The sequence below is a fragment of the Podarcis pityusensis genome (genome assembly GCF_964106645.2).
Source record: "Podarcis pityusensis genome assembly, chromosome: 2".
In the NCBI taxonomy this organism is placed as follows: domain Eukaryota; kingdom Metazoa; phylum Chordata; class Lepidosauria; order Squamata; family Lacertidae; genus Podarcis; species Podarcis pityusensis.
The window spans coordinates 82,471,494-82,491,623 of NC_138029.1; the positions used below are offsets into that span (position 1 = coordinate 82,471,494).

General features: G+C 40.3%; 1 protein-coding gene across 1 annotated transcript; it reads right to left on the reverse strand.

Moving 5' to 3' along the window:
* Positions 1-295: 295 nt before the first annotated feature.
* ACTR8 (actin related protein 8) lies at positions 296-19,807 on the reverse strand. The gene is made up of 13 exons (XM_080996798.1): positions 19,427-19,807; positions 18,136-18,306; positions 17,058-17,168; positions 16,334-16,438; positions 14,259-14,432; positions 12,955-13,048; positions 12,086-12,218; positions 11,856-12,009; positions 11,519-11,614; positions 9,670-9,810; positions 1,471-1,735; positions 1,078-1,241; positions 296-536 (listed from the first exon to the last, which is right to left on the reverse strand). Exons 1-13 carry the CDS (start codon positions 19,556-19,558, stop codon positions 393-395), a joined length of 1,884 nt encoding a protein of 627 aa, XP_080852924.1. The 5' UTR covers positions 19,559-19,807; the 3' UTR covers positions 296-392.
* Positions 19,808-20,130: the final 323 nt, after the last annotated feature.

The window sequence follows — 20,130 nt, forward strand, 5'->3', positions numbered from 1 at the left end:
AAAATGCTGAAGAGGAATAGCTGAAAAATTGGTCTGATCCTGGATGAGGCAAGAAAGGAACTGAAAAGTGAGCTAAACAAATCATATGACTGCCTGTTCTGGGCAGTAGATGGAGACAACCCCTAGCTGTATACCTCCCTCATACTAAATGAGAATTATTCATTTAGTCACAATATGAGCTATACCAGGGTCATGTGCTTCAATGAGACCACTCCAAAGCATAAAACTAGAGAAAAGCTTTAAGAAAATCTTGAGTACAACTACAGTTTTCTTAAACAGCCCAGAAGAAAAATCATTCTTTTTATATGGATTTTATTAAAAACACAAATGTCACGGCTATAAAGAGAAAAAGTAATACTCAGCATTTTATCCTATCTAAATATTGCACGAGATCACCAGACAAAAGCAGCTCTTTCGCGTAACATACGGACACCAAATCGCTGCCATTCTCGTTGATATATCCAGAGCTCCTGTGTTGTATCCAGGCAGGCTAGAACAGCACCCCCTTTCCATGCTATCAAACGGGGATCCATGTCCTATGATTAATGCAAAGGAAAAGAATGAGCAAGGTAAATGGTGTAAACTAAACCCCACAAACCCACTTACATTTGCTTTAAGAATGTTACTGTTTTTAACTGGGGCTACTCTGAGAAGTTGTGCTCGGTGCTTAAAATCTTTACAATCCCAAATCAGCACAAAAGATACCATTTACTTTTGTGGCAAAAGGAAGATTGCTTTGTTGCTGCTGTTCTTAATGAATTTTAGACAGAAGGGGATGGCCTTTAGTTTATTAGTCAAGCCCCTTGCACAAAAGAACCAATGCTTGTTCTTCGCTATATACTACACTATTGGAATATACAAATAAATGTATTGGCCAGTACAGAATGTTAACCGCAATTTATAATTAACTAGAAGAGGATATGAGCTGCTGTAGCAAGTGTCTTAACATAGACAGAGGAGGTGGCTACACCCACCTTTGATTCTAGCTCCACCCACCACTGCAGTCATGTGGCCCCTGACAGAAAAAATATTTCCCAACCATGACCTAAAAGTATGCCTAGATTCATACACAAGTACCTTTGGTCTCGTAATAACTTCTACGTTTTCAACAACTCTCCTGAAAGAAGGAGGCATTTTGTTGAGAATTCTGTGCTGAAGGAACTCTTGGGCTTTGTGGAACATCAGACCGCCTCCTACAACCAGGATGGAACTGTACATTTTCTTTTTGGTATCGTCAGATGCTGAGAAATCAAAATCAAAATGAGTTTTATGTAAACTGTGAAGAATGAATTGAAACAATACAGAATTAGCCATTAACATTAAAACAGATTGAACCAGGGAACTAAAGAAGAAATGGATGAGAGCGAGAGTAGATATTTAGTTCCTGCAAACTTATGAATCCTCGTTGTACTAGAATCTATCTTGGCCAAAGTATTAATGTTAATAAACAAGTATATATAGTTTTCTTACCACAGCAATCAATACTGTGCAAGATGGCTTTGTCAAGGCCTAACGCTTTCCCTTCAAACTGAGATACAGCTGTTTTCCTGGACATGTGAGCTGTAAGGGGTTCTTCAGACTCATTTCCACCCATGATGCAGTCACCGTGCGAAGTGCCGATCTCAACTTCTGGAGGATAGAGATTTTCAGCAACGCTTGCAGATTGGCCACGCAGATCCCCCTCAAATCCACTAGGCTTGGAAATCGACTTCCTGTCGGCTGTTGCTTTTGCAGACTTTAAAAAGCAAAACAGGGCAGGTTATCATTTGAAAAGATCCAATTTTGTTAGATGCAAAACACATTCCACAGCATCTGCCAAAATAGGTGTGAGGAGTGTTGCAGCTAAAAACAGTCCCACATAGCACACCTGACACTAAGGGAATAGGTGGCGAGTAAAGCCACACTGCTACTTCTGGTCTTTCGCCATATTATTTTCATATTCTTTGGCACAAACACCATATGCTCCCTTACCCAAGTCTTCCATTTCCAATGGCTCACCACATTCCATACACAGTATACCATCATAGCGACCTTTGTGGAAGCTACTGCATGTGCCCCCCAAACTATAGCCACCTGTAGGATCAGAGTGGTAGCTGAAGAAATACTACTGAAGTTTTGCTTTTATTATTTTGTAAAAAAGCTTTTACATAACTAAGGTAATGACAATAAAATCAAGCATACTGGGTCATTCCATATCATGATCCATTTTTTTAACCTCATGTCATCCAATTTTCTTAATATTTCGTACACTTGTTGAATGATCAAAACTAAGTTTAAATCTAAACGTTAATTTTTTTATCACATCCTGTTTTTGAGTCATGAGAGTTGGAAATTTTAAAAAATTGACAATTTTGGCCATGTCTGACTACACACAAACTGTAAAAGCTCAGTCCAGAATTAAGATATTTCAAAACTAAAAAATACCCATCTCCTCAGAACATTGTGGGCTTTAATATGATATGTCACATGATGGGCTTACTTTACATTTCCAAGTTAGGTTACAAAATTTTAAATTTTAAAAAAAATTCAAAAAATTAATTTGATTTAAAATTTCCAAAGAAATTGTATTATTAAATATTTCTAAGATCTACCTGCAAAATTTCATCTTGGATTCTCAATGGGATCACATTTTTAACTAAATTATTTTGTAGAAATTATTTTGTCTGCCTTATTGGGTTGTACTTAGGATAAATGGGTATTCCTGGAGTAAAACATAACAGAATAAACAAGACTTCAAACTAGAATATCAGTTACTTCAGGCATTGCTTTAGAAAATTATTCAAATCAGACTTCCGGGGGCGGCGCGAACGGCAATGGCTGTCCTCTTTCACTTGTGAGGAGGAGGCTCCGCAGAAACTGGGTCGTCCGCTACGGCGAAGCGGAGACCCACTTTGGAAACCCACAGGCAGCAAGAGCCTGTGGTCTTGAGGCTCGGTGGGCGCCAGAAGCGACCCCCAAAACGCAGAAGGAACCCCGTAAGGGGTTCCGGAACGTGGAGGGGGTAGTGGCGCTGTGAGCCGTTTCGCGGTCTGTGGAGCGAAGCCGCGCGGCTGCTGCCGGTGAGCGCTGATCCCTTTTCCTGCAAATTCTCGATTCGGAAGAAAGCAACAATCCGTGAGTAAAGACTGAATATCTTAAATTTAAGACTAAAATATTGAACTTGGCTGAAAGCGGAGAGACGTGGAAACAGGAAGTCCGTCTTCCGCTGTCACTGAACTTTAAAGCAAGGAGCTGGAGGAGTGGAGGCGTAAAAAGAACTTTTAATCCTACTGATCTGAGCACCCACTGAACTTTCTTTTAAACAAAATAAGGACTTTAAGCTTATGATTTGGTACCTTTTATTTGCATCGCTCTACCTTTCTTCTATTGGAATTACAATTGGAATGAGAAGCCCAGGGTCTGGAGCTGCCTGAGCTGCCTGAGAGACTGAGCTGTCAGTTTTGCAGATTTGGCTATTGTGTATTAGAACTGGCAACAATCTGAGGGTATTTGGACTTGCTACTTTGAAACACCGTCTGAAATACCAGCAAGCACTGATAGAAACAAAGTGGTTGTTAACATTAACTCTGCTAAATACTTGCTTTTGAAGGTTCCTGGAAACTAAACTGGACTTTAAATTTTATTAGAATTCTTCCCTAAAGACATTTTAAGCTCCCTCTAGAGGATTTGAGACTTACAACAGTGACTGTACATTTACTTTCCCTTTCCCGGCCTCTTGCCTTCTCTGGGCTTTTGTTTTCCCATGGGAATAACTCAGCTTGACCTTGACTCTTAGATAACTTTGGAATGAGTGGCACAAGAAGAAGGGGAAGAACTAGACAAACAACCTTGACAACTCTAACCTCAGCCTCGCAGATACGTAGATCATCTGTACCTACTCTGCCTTCAGAGGTAGAAGAAGCCGTGCGGCCACAGGCAAGGGAGGGAGAAACGGAGCAATTACAATTGGAAGATATGGCCTCAGGATCATCTGCTTCTATCCTAGAGAAAATCTATGAAAAATTGGAATCTTTGGATAAGAGAGTGGAATCTTTGGACAAGAAAGCAGATGAGCAAACAGCCAAGATTGATCAAAATACAGAATGTTTAAATAGATTAACTGGACAAGTCGCACAGAACGTACAGGCAATTGGACAATTGACGGAGGCTACAGCAGAAAATCGGAAACTGGCTGAGGACACTAGTCAAAAACTTGAAAATTTAGAACAAGAGGTAAGACCACTCTGCAAACAAGTAGGTGAACATCAGATCTATTTGTCTATGATAGAACTGCGAAATCGGGAGAATAATTTACGGATTAGGTCGGTACAAGAAGCGGAAGGAGGCAACCTAGCTGAGTTTTTGACTAAAGAATTCTCCAAGTTTTGGAATTTAGAGGAAAAGGACTTTAAAATTGTGTCAGCTTTCAGGCTTGGAAGATTTGCAAAGAAGGAAAGGCCCAGAGACTGTTTGATAACATTGAGATCAAAGGAGGAAAGGGATAAGATTTTGGGCCTACATTACGAAAAGTCACTGGACATTTTGGACAGAAGAATTGAAATTTACAAAGATATCCCTAGACAACTGTTGGACCTCAGATCCGCCTACTCTGAACTTGTTAAATTACTGAGGAGCAACTCAATTGCTTTTAGGTGGGAATTTCCCCAAGGAATATCTTTTACCTTCAGAGGGAAGAAGGTGAAAATCAGAACACTGGAAGATAGAGATAAATTTTTGTCTACATACGGAGAGGACCTTCAAAAAGGAATTGAATTACCTTCTGGGCCTGGAGCACCGGCAGTACCGGCACCTGTGGAACCTGAAGATCCTGTGAATAAGATACCACCCCTGGAAAAATAACCAGATTTATCCAGGATGTCTCTGCAACTTTTGAGCTGGAATATAAATGGCTGCAACATTCCGGAAAAAAGGAAGAAAATATTTCATATATTAAAAAAAGAACAATTGGACATTATTTGTTTACAGGAAACACATGTGACTAGGCTCCACAGAAAAGTGTTAATAAACAAAAGACTTGGCCAGGAATTTATATCTTCGGATAGAGTCAAGAAGAGAGGTGTGGTGATATATGCGAAAGAGAGCCTGTCACCCAAATTCTTATTTAAAGATGAACATGGAAGAATTTTGGCAATTGAGATACAACATCAAGGAGAGAAGCTTTTGATATTAGGAATCTACGCACCAAACGAAGGGAAATCGGAATTTTACAGGAAGTTGCATGAGACTATGCTGGACTATCTGGACTATAACAACATCATTATGATGGGAGACATGAATGGGGTCGTATCAACTAACATGGACAAGTCACAAAGTCAAAATGTTACAAAAGACGGCAGACTACCCAAATTTTTTTTTGAAATGACAGACAATATGGACTTGATTGACATCTGGAGGACAAAGAACCCCTTGGGAAGAGAGGGAACATTCTTCTCTGAAGCCCAACTGACCTGGACAAGAATCGACCAAATATGGATATCTAGAGGTCTGGCACCTAAGGCTAGAAAGGTGGAAATCTGCCCAAAGACCTGCTCCGACCATAATGCAGTAAAGATGGACATGACACTGTTTCCAACCGGCTCCTTTAGATGGAAGATGAATGACAACTTGCTTAGACATCAGGAGATTACCAAGAAGGCCCAAAAAGCCCTGAAGGACTATTTTGAGATAAATATGAACACCACGGTGGAAAAAAGAATCGTCTGGGACGCAAGCAAAGCCGTTATGAGGGGATTCTTGATACAACAGAATGCAGTAAAGAAAAGGACACAAAATGAGAGAAAAGACAAGATTTTGGACAAAATAAAAGAATTAGAGAAGAAGTTAAGATTAAATCCGAAGTCACAGCCAACTCTGAGAGAAATTAAACTCTATCAAGCACAATATTCTAAATTGATAAACTAGGAAATAGAGTGGAAGGTCAAATTAATGAAACAAAAAACGTTTGAGTCGGCGAATAAATGTGGAAAACTGCTAGCTTGGCAGTTGAAGAAAAGACAGAGATTGAAGGAAGAAATATCCAGAATCCTGTGGACATTAGAAAGTGTTTCCAGAGATATTTTAAAAAATTATACACTCAAGGGCCACAAGACGAGGCTGAGATTAAACAATTTTTGGGAAAAAATGGACTACCAAAATTGTCACAAGAAAACAGGACAATCCTGAATTGTAAAATAACACGACAAGAGATTGAACAGGCCATTCAGAACATGCAATTGGGCAAATCTCCAGGGCCAGATGGGCTGACCTCCAAGTACTATAAGACATTAAAAGATTATTTGATACAACCTTTGATGGAGGTCAGCAACGAAATTATGGAAGGGAAGAGGGCGCCGGAATCGTGGAAGGAAGCGTTTATCACATTGATACCAAAGTCGGAAGCTGAAAAGACACAACTTAAGAACTACCGTCCCATCTCTCTTCTAAATGTGGATTACAAAATATTTGCAGACATTTTGGCAAGTAGACTTAAAAAAGTTTTAAATGAAGTAATCCACAAGGACCAGGCAGGCTTTCTCCCAGGCAGACATTTGTTTGCTAATACAAGGAATATTATTGACATTTTGGAACTTTTGCAAACAGATATAAACACAAAAGCAGTTTTAATTTTTATAGATGCGGAGAAGGCCTTTGACAACATTTCCTGGAAATTTATGAAGGGAAATTTAAAAGAAATGGGAGTGGGACGGGGTTTTGAGAATGGGATTGAGGCGATATATTCAGAGCAGAAAGCTAAACTGATAGTTAATAATGTGGTTACAGAAGAGTTTAAAATTGAAAAAGGAACACGACAAGGCTGCCCTATTTCACCTTTGTTATTTATTTCGGTTCTGGAAGTGCTCCTGAATATGATCAGAGGGGACCGGTTGGTGGAAGGAATCCAAGTCGGAGAGAAACAATATAAGCTTAAAGCTTTTGCAGATGACTTGGTTTTGACCCTGCAGGAGCCAGAGTCTAGTACGAAAAGAGTATTACAACTGATTCATGACTTTGGTCGGGTGGCGGGATTTAAATTAAATAAACAGAAAACTAAGGTTTTGGGGAAAAACTTGACAGATACAGAGTCAGAACGGTTTCAGAGAGAGACAGAACTAAATGTGGTTAAAAAAGTAAAGTACCTAGGGGTAAACATAACAGCAAAAAATCTGAGTCTATTTAAGGATAACTATGAAAAATGTTGGTCAGAAATTAAGAGAGATTTAGATAGCTGGACAAAATTGAAACTTTCTTTGTTAGGCCGAATTGCTGCTATCAAGATGAATGTATTGCCAAAGATGTTGTTTTTGTTTCAAACACTTCAGGTTGTGGATAAGACGGAGTGTTTTCGGAAGTGGCAGAGAGATATTTCTAAGTTTGTCTGGCAGGGCAAAAAGCCCAGAATTAAGTTTAAGATATTAACTGATGCGAAAGAAAGAGGGGGCTTTGCCCTGCCAGACTTAAAGTTGTACTATGAGGCCGCAGCCTTCTGCTGGCTAAAAGACTGGCTACTTCTTGAGGACACTGATGTGTTGGACTTGGAAGGGTTTAATAATAATTTTGGATGGCATGCATACTTATGGTACGACAAGGTTAAAAGCAATAAGGCCTTTAAGAACCATATTGTCAGAAAATCACTGTTCAATGTCTGGACAAAATATAAAGACTTGCTGGAAAATAAAACTCCAAGGTGGCTTTCACCTTTGGAAGCTAAGGCCCGAAAAAGACCCAATATGGAGGCCAAATGGCCAAAATACTGGGAAATACTAGAAAAAGATGGAGACAATTGGAAATTGCAGAGTTTGGAGAAAATGAAGGATAAAGTGCGAGACTGGTTACATTATGCTCAGATTAAAGAAGTTTTTAAAAATGATAAGAAATTAGGGTTCCAGGTGGAGAAATCGAAACTAGAAACAGAACTGTTAGAACCTAAGACTAAGGTACTTTCAAGAATGTATAACTTGCTGTTAAAATGGAATACACAAGATGAAATGGTTAAATCGGCTATGATAAGATGGGCGCAGGATATTGGGTACAATATCATGTTTGAAGACTGGGAAAGGTTGCGGAGTATTGGGTTGAACTTTACTGCATGCAATGCTTTGAAAGAAAATGTAATGAAAATGATATATAGATGGTATATGACCCCAGTCAAACTTGCAAAAATATACCACCTGTCTGATAATAAGTGCTGGAAATGTAAAGAGAGTGAAGGAACATTCTTCCACCTCTGGAGGACCTGCCCTAAAGTGAAGGAGTTCTGGGAAATGATCTATAATGAGCTGAAAAAGGTATTTAAGTATACCTTCACAAAAAAACCAGAGGCCTTCCTTTTGGGTATTGTCGGCCAAGGGGTGGCAAAGAAGGATCGGACATTTTTTATGTATGCAACAACAGCAGCAAGGATACTTCTTGCAAAGCACTGGAAAACTCAAGACCTACCCACACTGGAAGAATGGCAGATGCAACTGATAGACTATATGGAATTGGCTGAGATGACTGGCAGAATCCGAGACCTGGGAGAGGAGAGGATGGAGGAGGACTGGAAGAAATTCAAGATTTATCTACAAAAATATTGTAATTTGATTGAATGTTAAGCAGGATGCTAGATCATAAACAATTGAGCACCACTAAATTAGATGATTCAGGTTGATAAGTGAGATTGAGAAAGTATAAACTATTTTGAGAATTATGAGTCTATAAATAAATAAATGGGATATAAATGTAAACAAGATGATAAATTGCTGGTAAAAATTTATAACGATGAAAGTGGGAGCGGGAGATGTGAGGGAGTCCAAAGAAGATCTGAAATTATGTTAGAACGTATGTTATTTTGTTTATTATATCTATTTGTATTGTAAACCCTAATAAATATTTATAAAAAAAGAAAGAAAATTATTCAATTAAAATGTATCTGAAAAGCTAGTCAGGCTTTTCTTTTAAAAATGTGTTCCCAAGCAGAGTGATAGCTTGCTGTTACACGATGGAATGCTTTGAAAGGATTCTTGTTAGTACTTCTTGTTAATATGTACACACACACTATGCCTGCCTTCAGACATAACCCTAAAGAACAGATTAGCTTTATAAAAGTCTGTCAGCCTTGAGCTCACTTGCTCTCATCCAGAACGACTATGAAACCATCAGAAACTGCTACTTCTGTTTTAGATGAACTGCTGTTTTGCATGCTGTCCAAACCCAAACTGTGTTAAATTTTAACTATGCTTAGCTGGAAGAAGCCAGCTTTATAAACTGTGGTTTGAAGTTGGCTTCCTTCAACTAACTACTGTATAGCTGAGATTAACCACTGCTCATCCAGGTTCAAATGAAAAAGCAAGCTGCTGTTGTTCTAAAATGAAAGCAAAAGCTTCTGAACTCCTCCGTGCAGCCGTGCCAGAGGTCTGAATGAACCCATTATTATTATTATTATTATTATATTTATTATTATTATTATTATTATTATTATTATTATTATTATATTTATTATTATTATTATAATATTTTTTATTTATTATTATATTTTTTATTTATTATTTTATTTTCTATACCGCCCTTCAACCAACGATCACATGGCGGTTTACAGCATCATCATGAACCTTCTAGCCATTATCCAAGACGAAAGCTTTAATTAAGTATAATTAGATCTGTGCAGAAAAGTCTCCTAGGAAGAGAAAACAAGGAAAAAGACACACAACACACCTGCTCCTGCTTACTTTGTGTAGCTAAGAGATAATGTTCATCATGCGGATCCTCAGGATCACCTTGTGATCGTTGCTGCAAAGATGTCATTTTCTGCCCCACAATTCCAAAGGTTGCTGGATAAAATAATGCCATGGGAGCCTAATCGTGAGAGATGGGGAAGAGCTTAAAATTATCTTTACCATTTCATCAATGCTTGCTTGCACTGCCTTTCTAACAGAGCAATCAGTTTCAGAAGCAGATAAACATCTTGGGTGGTATCTAATGCACTTGTTCTGTTAGCAGAAGGATTTTCGCTTGCACAATGGAACTCTCCCCCTCTCACACCCTGCCCAAATCTGCTCTGGAAAGCTAGAGGAACAACTAGAACAGATTTAGATAGCTCATGGCATCAACCCATTCCACTTTATGAAGACCAACAGACCGGAAAACGAATCCTAGTTTGTTCTTTTCTCCTTTAGCGTTACAGGTGTATTTTGCTAATACCAGACATCTATAACAAGCAGCATGTGAAAGAAATAGTAAATATGGTCCTAATGAAGATGGGATTCTCAGGTAATAAAGCAACATCTGTGGTCAGCTGCTTAGTGCAAGGGTTTTGAAGGTACCTTTTGTTTCTAAGTTGGAATCACGTAACTTCCAGAATGTTTTTTTGCCCTTACCCATGTCTCAACCAGGTGAATAAATAGCTCAGCCTTTGGCAACATATTTAATAATAAGTGAGCCAGTGTGGTGTAATGGTTAAGTCACGTAATCTGGGTAACCGGGTTCGCGTCTCCGCTCCTCCCCATGCAGCTGCTGGGTGACCTTGGGCCAGTCACACTTCTTTGAAGTCTCTCAGCCCCACTCACCTCACAGAGTGTTTGTTGTGGGGGAGGAAGGGAAAGGAGATTGTTAGCCGCTTTGAGACTCCTTAAAGGGAGTGAAAGGCGGGATATCAAATCCAAACTCTTCTTCTAATACAATTTCTTTGGAAATTTTAAATCAAGTTATGTTGTACAAACTTAAATCCTTCTGCTGATGTAGCAAGCTACTTAGAGCTGCATAGGGTACAGCCCTGTGTTCCAAACGATATGATACCTGTCAGCAGCATGTGTAGATAGAAACATATATCAAGTTTATTTAATTCAACATTTGAGCTAGTTTTGCCACATCTGTATTTGCTGTGTATCTCCTGAATATCACAGCACTCAATTAGACTGTAAGAAGAGAAACATGCAGATTGAGCTGCTGAAAACTAATTAATACCCCACTATTTTTCATTGGGGCTGGGACGCAGGTGGCGCTGTGGGTTAAACCACAGAGCCTAGGACTTGCCGATCAGAAGGTCGGCAGTTCAAATCCCTGCGACGGGGTGAGCTCTCGTTGCTCGGTCCCTGCTCCTGCCAACCTAACAGTTCAAAAGCACGTCAAAGTGCAAGTAGATAAATAGGTACCGCTCCGGCGGGAAGGCAAACGGCGTTTCTGTGCGCTGCTCTGTTTGCCAGAAGTGGCTTAGTCATGCTGGCGCCGGCTCCCTTGGCCAATAAAGCAAGATGAGCGCCACAACCCCAGAGTTGGTCACGACTGGACCTAATGGTCAGGGGTCCCTTTACCTTTATTTTTCATTGACTTCTGCACTTAAGTCCGCATCTACATCCCAGGGCATGTCTATCATAGGGCAGGATTCAACTAAGTTGTGTACACAGAATGCAGTCTGCATTCTTGCATTCTTCTACCCGTGTCCTGCTAAATCTACCCTGGAGGGTTAGGAGAACCAAAATAACAGGTTTAGGGAGCACAGAGGGGGGTGAGCGGAGGGAAAATCTCTTTGCACCTTATGTGCATGTATACCCCACCCAGTCTTTACCTGTAACTTTTCATCTCCCAAGCGCAACTGATACAGCAAAGCTGGAGAATCTGGGTGACGGACTTGAAACTCATGATCTTTTAGTCCAGATAAATCCTGATAATAAAACATAGAAAAAGGTATTAATGCTTTAATGAACTTTCAAATCTTTCAAACTACACTGAGAAGAGATCAGCCACACATGTGAATTTTCAGTTTTCTCCCCACTGTTGGTAACCTCTATTACCATTAATTATACAACTAAAAATCTGTAATGTCACACTAGATTGTGACCAAACGGGCCTGGGAAAGAGCAAATCAGAAGTGTGGAGCTCCTTATCTAGGTCTTTGAACTTACCTGGTCTAAATGGCAAAATGTTTCTTTTAAGTGCTGCAGGAGAAGGCAATCTGTCTTTTTAGCTAGTTGGCAGTCTCTGTAAGGGAACCCAGCTCGCTGCATAAGCCAATAAAAGCATCTTGACACATCAGAACCTCCATATGCAAGGCATAACCTAAAAAAAGCAGCAGCAGCCATTAGAAGACTTGCTTCTTTTCACCTGAATGTTACTGCAACTTTATAATAGTTACCTGGTGTTACGATGCGAAACACCGTCTTCGACACAGCAGACACTTGTCTTCTGATCCCCCACATCGACGACGCATGCACTACCTAAACCACTTCCAAAAGTAGCACAGACAGATTCCTGATGGACCACTATGCCTGAAAACAAAATGGCAGGAATACTGTTATATACACTGCTTTGCAACCCTATTCAGAAACATTACTCATATGCACTCCACTACTGAACACTTCCCATAACATGCCCTCTTTTATATATATAAAACTCTGAAGTGTTTTAAACAAAAGAGAGGAAGAAATGTGTTTATTGCTACCCATGCGTTTCATAAATAGAACAACATATCACCATGATAATATTTTCCAGCTTCCCTGTTTTAACATTTTAAAAAATCAGTGTTTCATGTCTCTGCATCTCCCAACCAACTTCAGTCTTTTAGACAGTGAGCTGAAAATTGCTATTTGGAGCAGGACTCATCTGCCCAATGCACTTGTTGGTAGGAGACAGCTGGGAGTGACAGTAGCAGAGGCTCTGGATCTCAGTAATGTTACATCCAGTTGGGGCCTGGTGGAACCTAGATGACAATACCTCTGAAGCTCTGTAAGATACGTAAGTAGATTAGATGGTTTTGACTCAGCAAACACAAGTTTGTATTGACCAAAACTGGAGTAATTTCTTTAAAATTTGGCCATAGAGTTGCACATTACTGATTTCATGATATATGTTGCCAAAGGCTGAGCTATTTATTCACCTGGTTGAGACATGGGTGGCTGTAAGGGCAAAAAAACATTCTGGAAGTTACGTGATTCCAACTTAGAAACAAAAGGTACCTTCAAAACCCTTGCACTAAGCAGCTGACCACAGATGTTGCTTTCTTACCTGAGAATCCCATCTTCATTAGGATCATATTTACTATTTCTTTCACATGCTGCTTGTTATAGATGTCTGGTATTAGCAAAATACACCTGTAATACTGAAAGAGAAAAGAACAAACTAGGATTCGTTTTCCGGTCTGTTGGTCTTCATACAGTGGAACGGGTTGATGCCATGAGCTATCTAAATAATTTTAAGTATTGAAGGAAGCGAAAATATTGGTTAAGAGCTAGAGCCAATTACATCATTGAAATCCTTTAATCCAGGGCATGGGGAAATCTAACAGCTTTAGACCTTGCACAAAACCTTCCTCCTGGATGTTGAACCAATTCTTGTAATGCAGGAGGGCTAACTGCAGGATTTTCATTCTCTCTGAAAAATGCCAGTCTACAAAAAATGCCAACCCACAAGGGAGGCCACAAAGCGGTGAGGATGTGGCCTGCACATGCAGGTACTAACTAGCACAAGAACTTCCATCTGCACAACAGGACATCCTCTCCCTCTCCTGAAGCCAACCACAACCATTTGCTATGAATCTTAACAGGGAGGGAACCAAAATTCCTCTGGCTTTTCTTTAGTTTTGATACTCACTGCTTATATTTTGCATTTTACAAGCAGGTTTAATTTGGGGTCATTTGTTTTTCTACTGTTATTATCTGATTTGTTAGCTTCCTTTGTGAAATCAGGCGGGGCAGAAGTATTTTTAAAAATAAAGGAATTAATTATTATATTAATAATAATATAATTATTATTATATAAACAACTAGAGTTCACTTGGTAGGGAACTGCAGAGTGAAAACCACAGCTATAAAGGCTCTACTAAGCACCTCCTTAACAGGGCCTTCTTGGTGGTTGCTCCCCATTTGTGGAATGCCCTCTCCTATGAGGTGTGTTGCTCTCTCTCATTAACTTTTAGGAGCAATTTAACAACATTCCTGTTTACTCAGGTACTTGATGGCTGAAAGACCTGTCCCTGAAAACCCTGCAATTAATAGTTTTGAGGGTAGGCAATTATTTTACGAGTTTTTAACTGTTTTCATTCTATTGTTTCAGTATTGATATGTTTGCCACCATGGGCTCCTTTAGAGAAAGGCCGGGATATTAATGAATTAATTAAACTCTTATTCTAAAGGTTTTAAAACAGAGTAGTGCATTAGATGATCCAATGGGAAGTATACATAGAAGAAGGTGCTACCAAGGAATGTAGGAACCAGACTGCCAAAGGCTTCAACAGTCAAACCCTTTTGCAGCAACAACGATGAAATGTTGACAGTCATAGTCATGAACAGATGAAGTCTGCCATAGCTCACCTTCAAATCCTTCAGAGGTATTTCTAAATACTTCTGTATTGCATGCGACCATATAACTTCAAGATCAGCTAGGACTGCAGTAAGGGAACCACTCGGCCCCGAGTGAAGGTTCAACTGCCCTCGATGAACAGGCCAATGAACATTGTAACAGTCCATAGGGTTAACATATAATGCCTGAAAAGAAGAATTTACTATATTTATCTCGTTCAAATTTTAATTGTGAACACTTGGAATTTCTGTACATTTGCTAGTCTGTAACACATCAACACAAAAAAGCATTCCAAAGCAAACTGAAACATACAACACTGTTCAGTCTTAAGTAGTAGCAGAAAACTAGCAATTCTTTGTTTAAAAAAAGACAAAAACTTTTATTTATGCCATTTTAAGAGCTTTTATACACACAACATACAATATCCACCACTTATCACTTTTCTAAGACTTCTCAGACAATCTCTCTGTGGCCTTCTAGGGAAATCTTGATCTGCTGCATATCCTGATATTCCACCCGTTATCATCTCAAGTCTTCCTTTTTTGATGTTATCTGCTGCCTCATAATAAAGTCTGAGGTCTGGAAAGGCAAAGCCCCCTCTTTCTCTTTCTCTGTCAGATTTTTATATTTAATTCAGGGGTGCTTCCCCCTGCCAAATGAAGTTTGTCACATCTTTCTTCCACTGTTTGAAACAGTTTGGGCTATTTATCACTGGGCAATGTTTAAAATAAAAAGATCATCTTGGGCAAAACGTTCATTGCGACTACGGATATTCTTCCTCACAAAGAATGGTTCATTCTAGTCCATTTTTCTAGACTTCTTTTTATTTCATTCCAGATTTTAACATCATTATCCTGTAAAAGGTTTAAGTTCTTAGCGGATATCCATATCCCCAAATATTTAACCCCCCCCCCCCAGTGATAGTCTCAAGTTTATCTTTTGCCTATGAGTCTAGACTTTTTACTATCACTTTCCCCCCTTATTTATACAGAATCCTGCTAAGTTGCCAAATTTTGTTATAGTTTCTATTACCCTTGGGACGCTTACTATCAGATTTTGCAACGCCAACACAACATCATCCGCAAATACTTTCACTTTGTACGCTCTCTGCCTGACCTTAATTCCTGTTGTTTCATCAATTTTTGTATTTCTCTAGTCAACATTTCTAATATTAGGATAAATAACAGTGACAACATAGGGTATCCTTGCCTTGTCCCTTTTTTAATGCTGCGTTTTTCTGTAACGTTACCATTTATTATTAAGCTTGCCCATTGCTCTGTATGAACTGCATTTGGAGAATGCTGTTCCGAATGCCATATTCTCTGTAGAAAACTAGCAATTCTTTTCGTTGCTGTTCTTAAAATAAGACCATCATAAACACTGCATTTTGCCACACTGCCCTTGATGGCCTATGTTCCAGAACCCATATTACAGCAGCAGTGAATGGAAAAAGCAGCTGCCTTGCATAGTCTTCAGTTCTATTTTCCCTGGATGAGTAGAGTGTCAACAGAGTCAGTTTTAGGTTGGCATGGCTGGTTTGGCCACACTGCAGGGGGCTGTAGAACGGAGAGCAACAGGTGGAGGGGGACTGAATTTTAGTGTTGCACAGGGGGCTGCTGAAATTTGAGAGCCTCAAGTCTGCCACCGGTGTCAATAGGAGAGGGGTGGTGGAGGAATCCTGACAGAGATGTTTTTCTTACCAGTTTAAAACACTAAAAATTCAATTGAAGACTGTTATAAAAACAGCTTAAAAGTTAATATTCGATAGGTTACATATGAAAACGTATTGCTCTGTTCCCATCTGCATTCACTAATTTGGTTTCTTTCTCTCAGGCTTGTAAACAGCCACTTGCCTTGTGAGCATTAGGAATATCCTCAAGGCAACCCAGCAGGGATTTCTGTGTGAAATGCAAGATGATTGCTTCTTCTTTTTCAAACTTCAGGAGATCCATGTGCCACAAACAACTAATGTAAAAACTGTGTTTTTCCCAAATACATTTTTTTAAAAAATACCTATGGTTGCTTAACTGTACATGAGATAAAGGATGAGAGTTACTTTTAATGAAATGAGGCAAGGTGTTCCTACCTCTTCTCCAATGACATATTCGGGATGATGGGCAGTGTTTGTCCATTTTGTTCCAGAGCTATGATCTAAAATAGCAGGTCTCATCTGCCTATTGTAAGATCGGGCCTGAAATGTAAATTTGAAACAAGGAATAGGGGGAAATGGTCACACTTAAAACGAAACTATTTTTCAAAGTCTATCTTAAGAGCACAAATGTGTAGTCATGCTATATGAGTTGCTCAAAATTTATCGTAATTTATATCCCTCTGTTGAACTGCTATTCCTCTATTGAACTATTATACGACAAAAAATAAATTTCCAGAGATTGCCTTAGATGAGCCCGCTAAGGCTAAGTTTTATCCTAGCTAAGTTTTATCTAATCTGACTGGTGGTCAGCAACAAGGGCCTTGGGTCTTTCACATCAGCAGATTACCTGGTCTTGTTTAAATTTCAGATGCCACAGATTGGACTTGAGATCCTCTGAATGTCAAGCACAGAGCTATGGTCCATTCCTGCCTTTAAACTATTTTGAAGACTGGGGTGGTGTTCAAGTAAGGATTAGTCATAGTAGATCAAGTGAAATTAATGGACCTAACTTAGTCATGATCATTGATTTCAATGGGCCTACTCTGACTAAAACATAGTTGAATACTATCCTAGATTTATTAATGCTGCTACAAGGCTTTTCACTGCTTTTACACCCCTCAAAAAGCAATTTCTATCAATCAGTTTATAAATGAGATACCTGATCAGGTGACACTGGTATACGTCTGGCACCATTTGACATCTTTTTGGACCATATTGCTTGGTCAACCATTTTAAGACCATTCTGTCTTTGTTCAGTACTTTCAGGTTTCTAAATAAAAGCAAACAATAAGTAACCGTCCTCTAAACATAGAAGTGGGTCTTTTGACTTTCTTAATGAAATTATTTTCAAAATACTTTTGCAAATATTTTAAAACTCATGTAAAATATCAAGGCAGTTTACAATACATTCAATTAAACTTAAAACACTCTAAAAATACAAAATAATCATTAAAATAGCTCTCTAACCAATAAAATGTAAGCAGCTGCATAAGCACGCTGACATTCTCTCCCTCTGCCCCAAAAAGAAAGCTCAGAATCAAGCATAGTCCTTTGCAAAACTGCTATGATTTTCTTTATATTGACCATGGACTTTGCATTTTTACAGACCACAAATGTTTGAGGAGCAGAGTAAGCTAATGCATTTCCCATTCAGATCCACAAAACAATACCTTTCCCACTCCTTGTTTAAAAAGTCATTTTTTTTGACCTGCTGGCTCACTCATTTCGACAATATTTTCATTTTTCTTTACTTTTCCTTTGACTGTGATTTCATTGTCAGAAGCAGGGGATTTATCAATGAAGCCAGAAAAACTATACTTGCTACACTACTCTGCAGAAAATTCCTGCGTAAATTAAAGAACTGCTGGTGACCTTCAAATAAAAATAGATACCTGTATATATAATATTACATTGTACATTCAATTTTTTTGTGCCGAACTGATATCTACATAAAAGAGTCCTGTGTGATGTGGTCCTCAGTGCTTGGTGCAAAAATCTGTCCCCCTTAAATCTTGTGCCATTTATAGCAAGTTTAATGCCATAGCCTGCATTAATTCCCATATGTAGCTGGTATAGATGATGCAAGACAAACACATGTTATTACAGAGGCAAGCTGTTATTGTGCAACCCAAAGAAGTAAGGATGACTAGTAAAATTTAGCATACCAAAAAAACAATGTAGTTCAAATGAACAGTTACTGATTCAATTTAACATAATACTCAAATTCTAAGACTTACATTGAGTCCTTCTCTTAGAAGCCAACTGTCTTTATATGTGGGTTGCCCTTGCTGCTTGTGCCTTCTTGCAATGACGTGAGGAATGCCAATAGGAAGTGTGTCTGTAGCTCTTCCAATCCTTAAAGTCATTGAGCCAGGATGTATCACGACAATGAAGTTGCTCTGTATTTGCTAAAAATAGTAAAACAGATAAACAAACAGGAACAGGAACCAGCAAAGCACAGTACTCGGTAGGTGCCCAAACATATAGTCTATGCCTCATTTTGAAAATCTGTATCTTTTTACACTTTGAGCTGCCATCAGCAAAATATAGCTGTTAAGTTCTGTAACAGTGCTTTCCCCTCCCACAAAGGACATTTACGTAAGCTTTTTTGCACATTTGGAATAGTGTTTTAAATGGACAATTGCCGTACAGTGGAACCTCAGGTTGCGAATGTGATCCGTGGGGGAGGCATGTTTGCGACTTGCAGGCCTGTGCCTGCGCCCGCCGCAATTCCACATTTCTGCGCATGCGTGAGCGTCGAAACACGGAAGTAACCCATTCCAGTAACAGTCCAAGGCTAACAGTCAACATCAGTAGACAGCATCAATAATGAGCATTATCAATTATAGGAGAAGGCACTATAATATTACTATTAGAAACTAATATGAACCTCTTTTCATAGGATGCTATAGGGGATATGTTCCTGCTGCATGAAATTCATGTTAAATGCCCCTACACACTGAAAGAGCATTAGCTTGCCCTAGGGGAAGGTACTTCACTTCTATAGCATTTTCATTACCAGCTCAAGGTTTTTCACACATCCTTGCTAAGGTGGCAATACAGCTGGCATATAAGTGAAGTGCTTTACAAATAAAATTAAAGATCAGTGAGTAAACTGCTGCTTGGAAATACTGTAAAGGTGCAAATGAGAACTGCAATATTATTTAACACATAGAGCATTCATACTGTGTTCCGCCTATCAGAAAACAGGATGCACGAGGCTGACACGCTTTGCGTTATTCCATGTGGCAATGAGTTCAAGCCCTTAAAATAAAAGGCAAGTGCAAGTATCCCATCGTGGGGCACCTCTCTGAAGGGGCGCAGCCCAGAGAAAGCTTCACCACTCGACTCCACCGGCCCTATGAAATCGGGCCTAGGCTGTTCCGCGGGAATCTCGATTGCGCGCGACGACGGAGGCGCAGAAACCCCGTCCAGAGCGCCGTGCTTCCCGGGCCTCGCCGCCGCCAGAGCCGAGAGGAGCCCCCCGAAGGCCACGGGAGGAGCCTCTCCGCCTAAGCCGGGGCTCACCTCCTGCAGGGACTCCGGCACGGCGGCAGGCACGATGGGCCTCTTGGCGCCGCGCTGCTCCTTCTCCTTGTCGCGCTCCTTGTCCTTCCCATTCTCCGCCGCCGCCGCTTCCCCTTTCTCCGCCTGGGTCATCCCCGACCCCGACCCGCTTCTTCCGAGGGTCGCTCGAGCGACAGGCTCCGGGAAGCCGGAGGCGGAGGCCGCTGCTTCTCCGCCCCGAAAAGGCTGCGACGAGGAAGCCGGCGCCCGACCCCTTCCTCCGCCTCCAGCCACCCGGAGGCGGGTGTGGCGCAGAGACAAGGCCCAGGCGGAAGTGAGCGGCCGCCGCAAGACGGCCTGAGTCGCGTTTTAGTGCTTCAGCTGAGCTTCCTGATACGTACTAAGTTCTTCCCCTCCTACCATGCTGTGTTTTTTTTATAGGCGAGGCATGGGCGTAGCCAGTGGGGTGCATCGCCCTCCCCCATCAAGTATAAAAATACTTAATTGACCTATTGCATCGCAGATAAATCGATTCTGCCTCCCCCCCAAAAATAAATCCTGGCTAAGTCCCTGAGGCAAGGGGAATGGCAAAGGCACTCAGGGAGAGCAAGTGTGGTGTCTCTTGGCCCTAGGCACGCAGAAAGCTGTCATACTTCACACCAGCCACCAGGGCCCGTCCAAGATGTTTGGGCGCCTGAGGCGGATTCCAAAATGGTGCTCCTCAC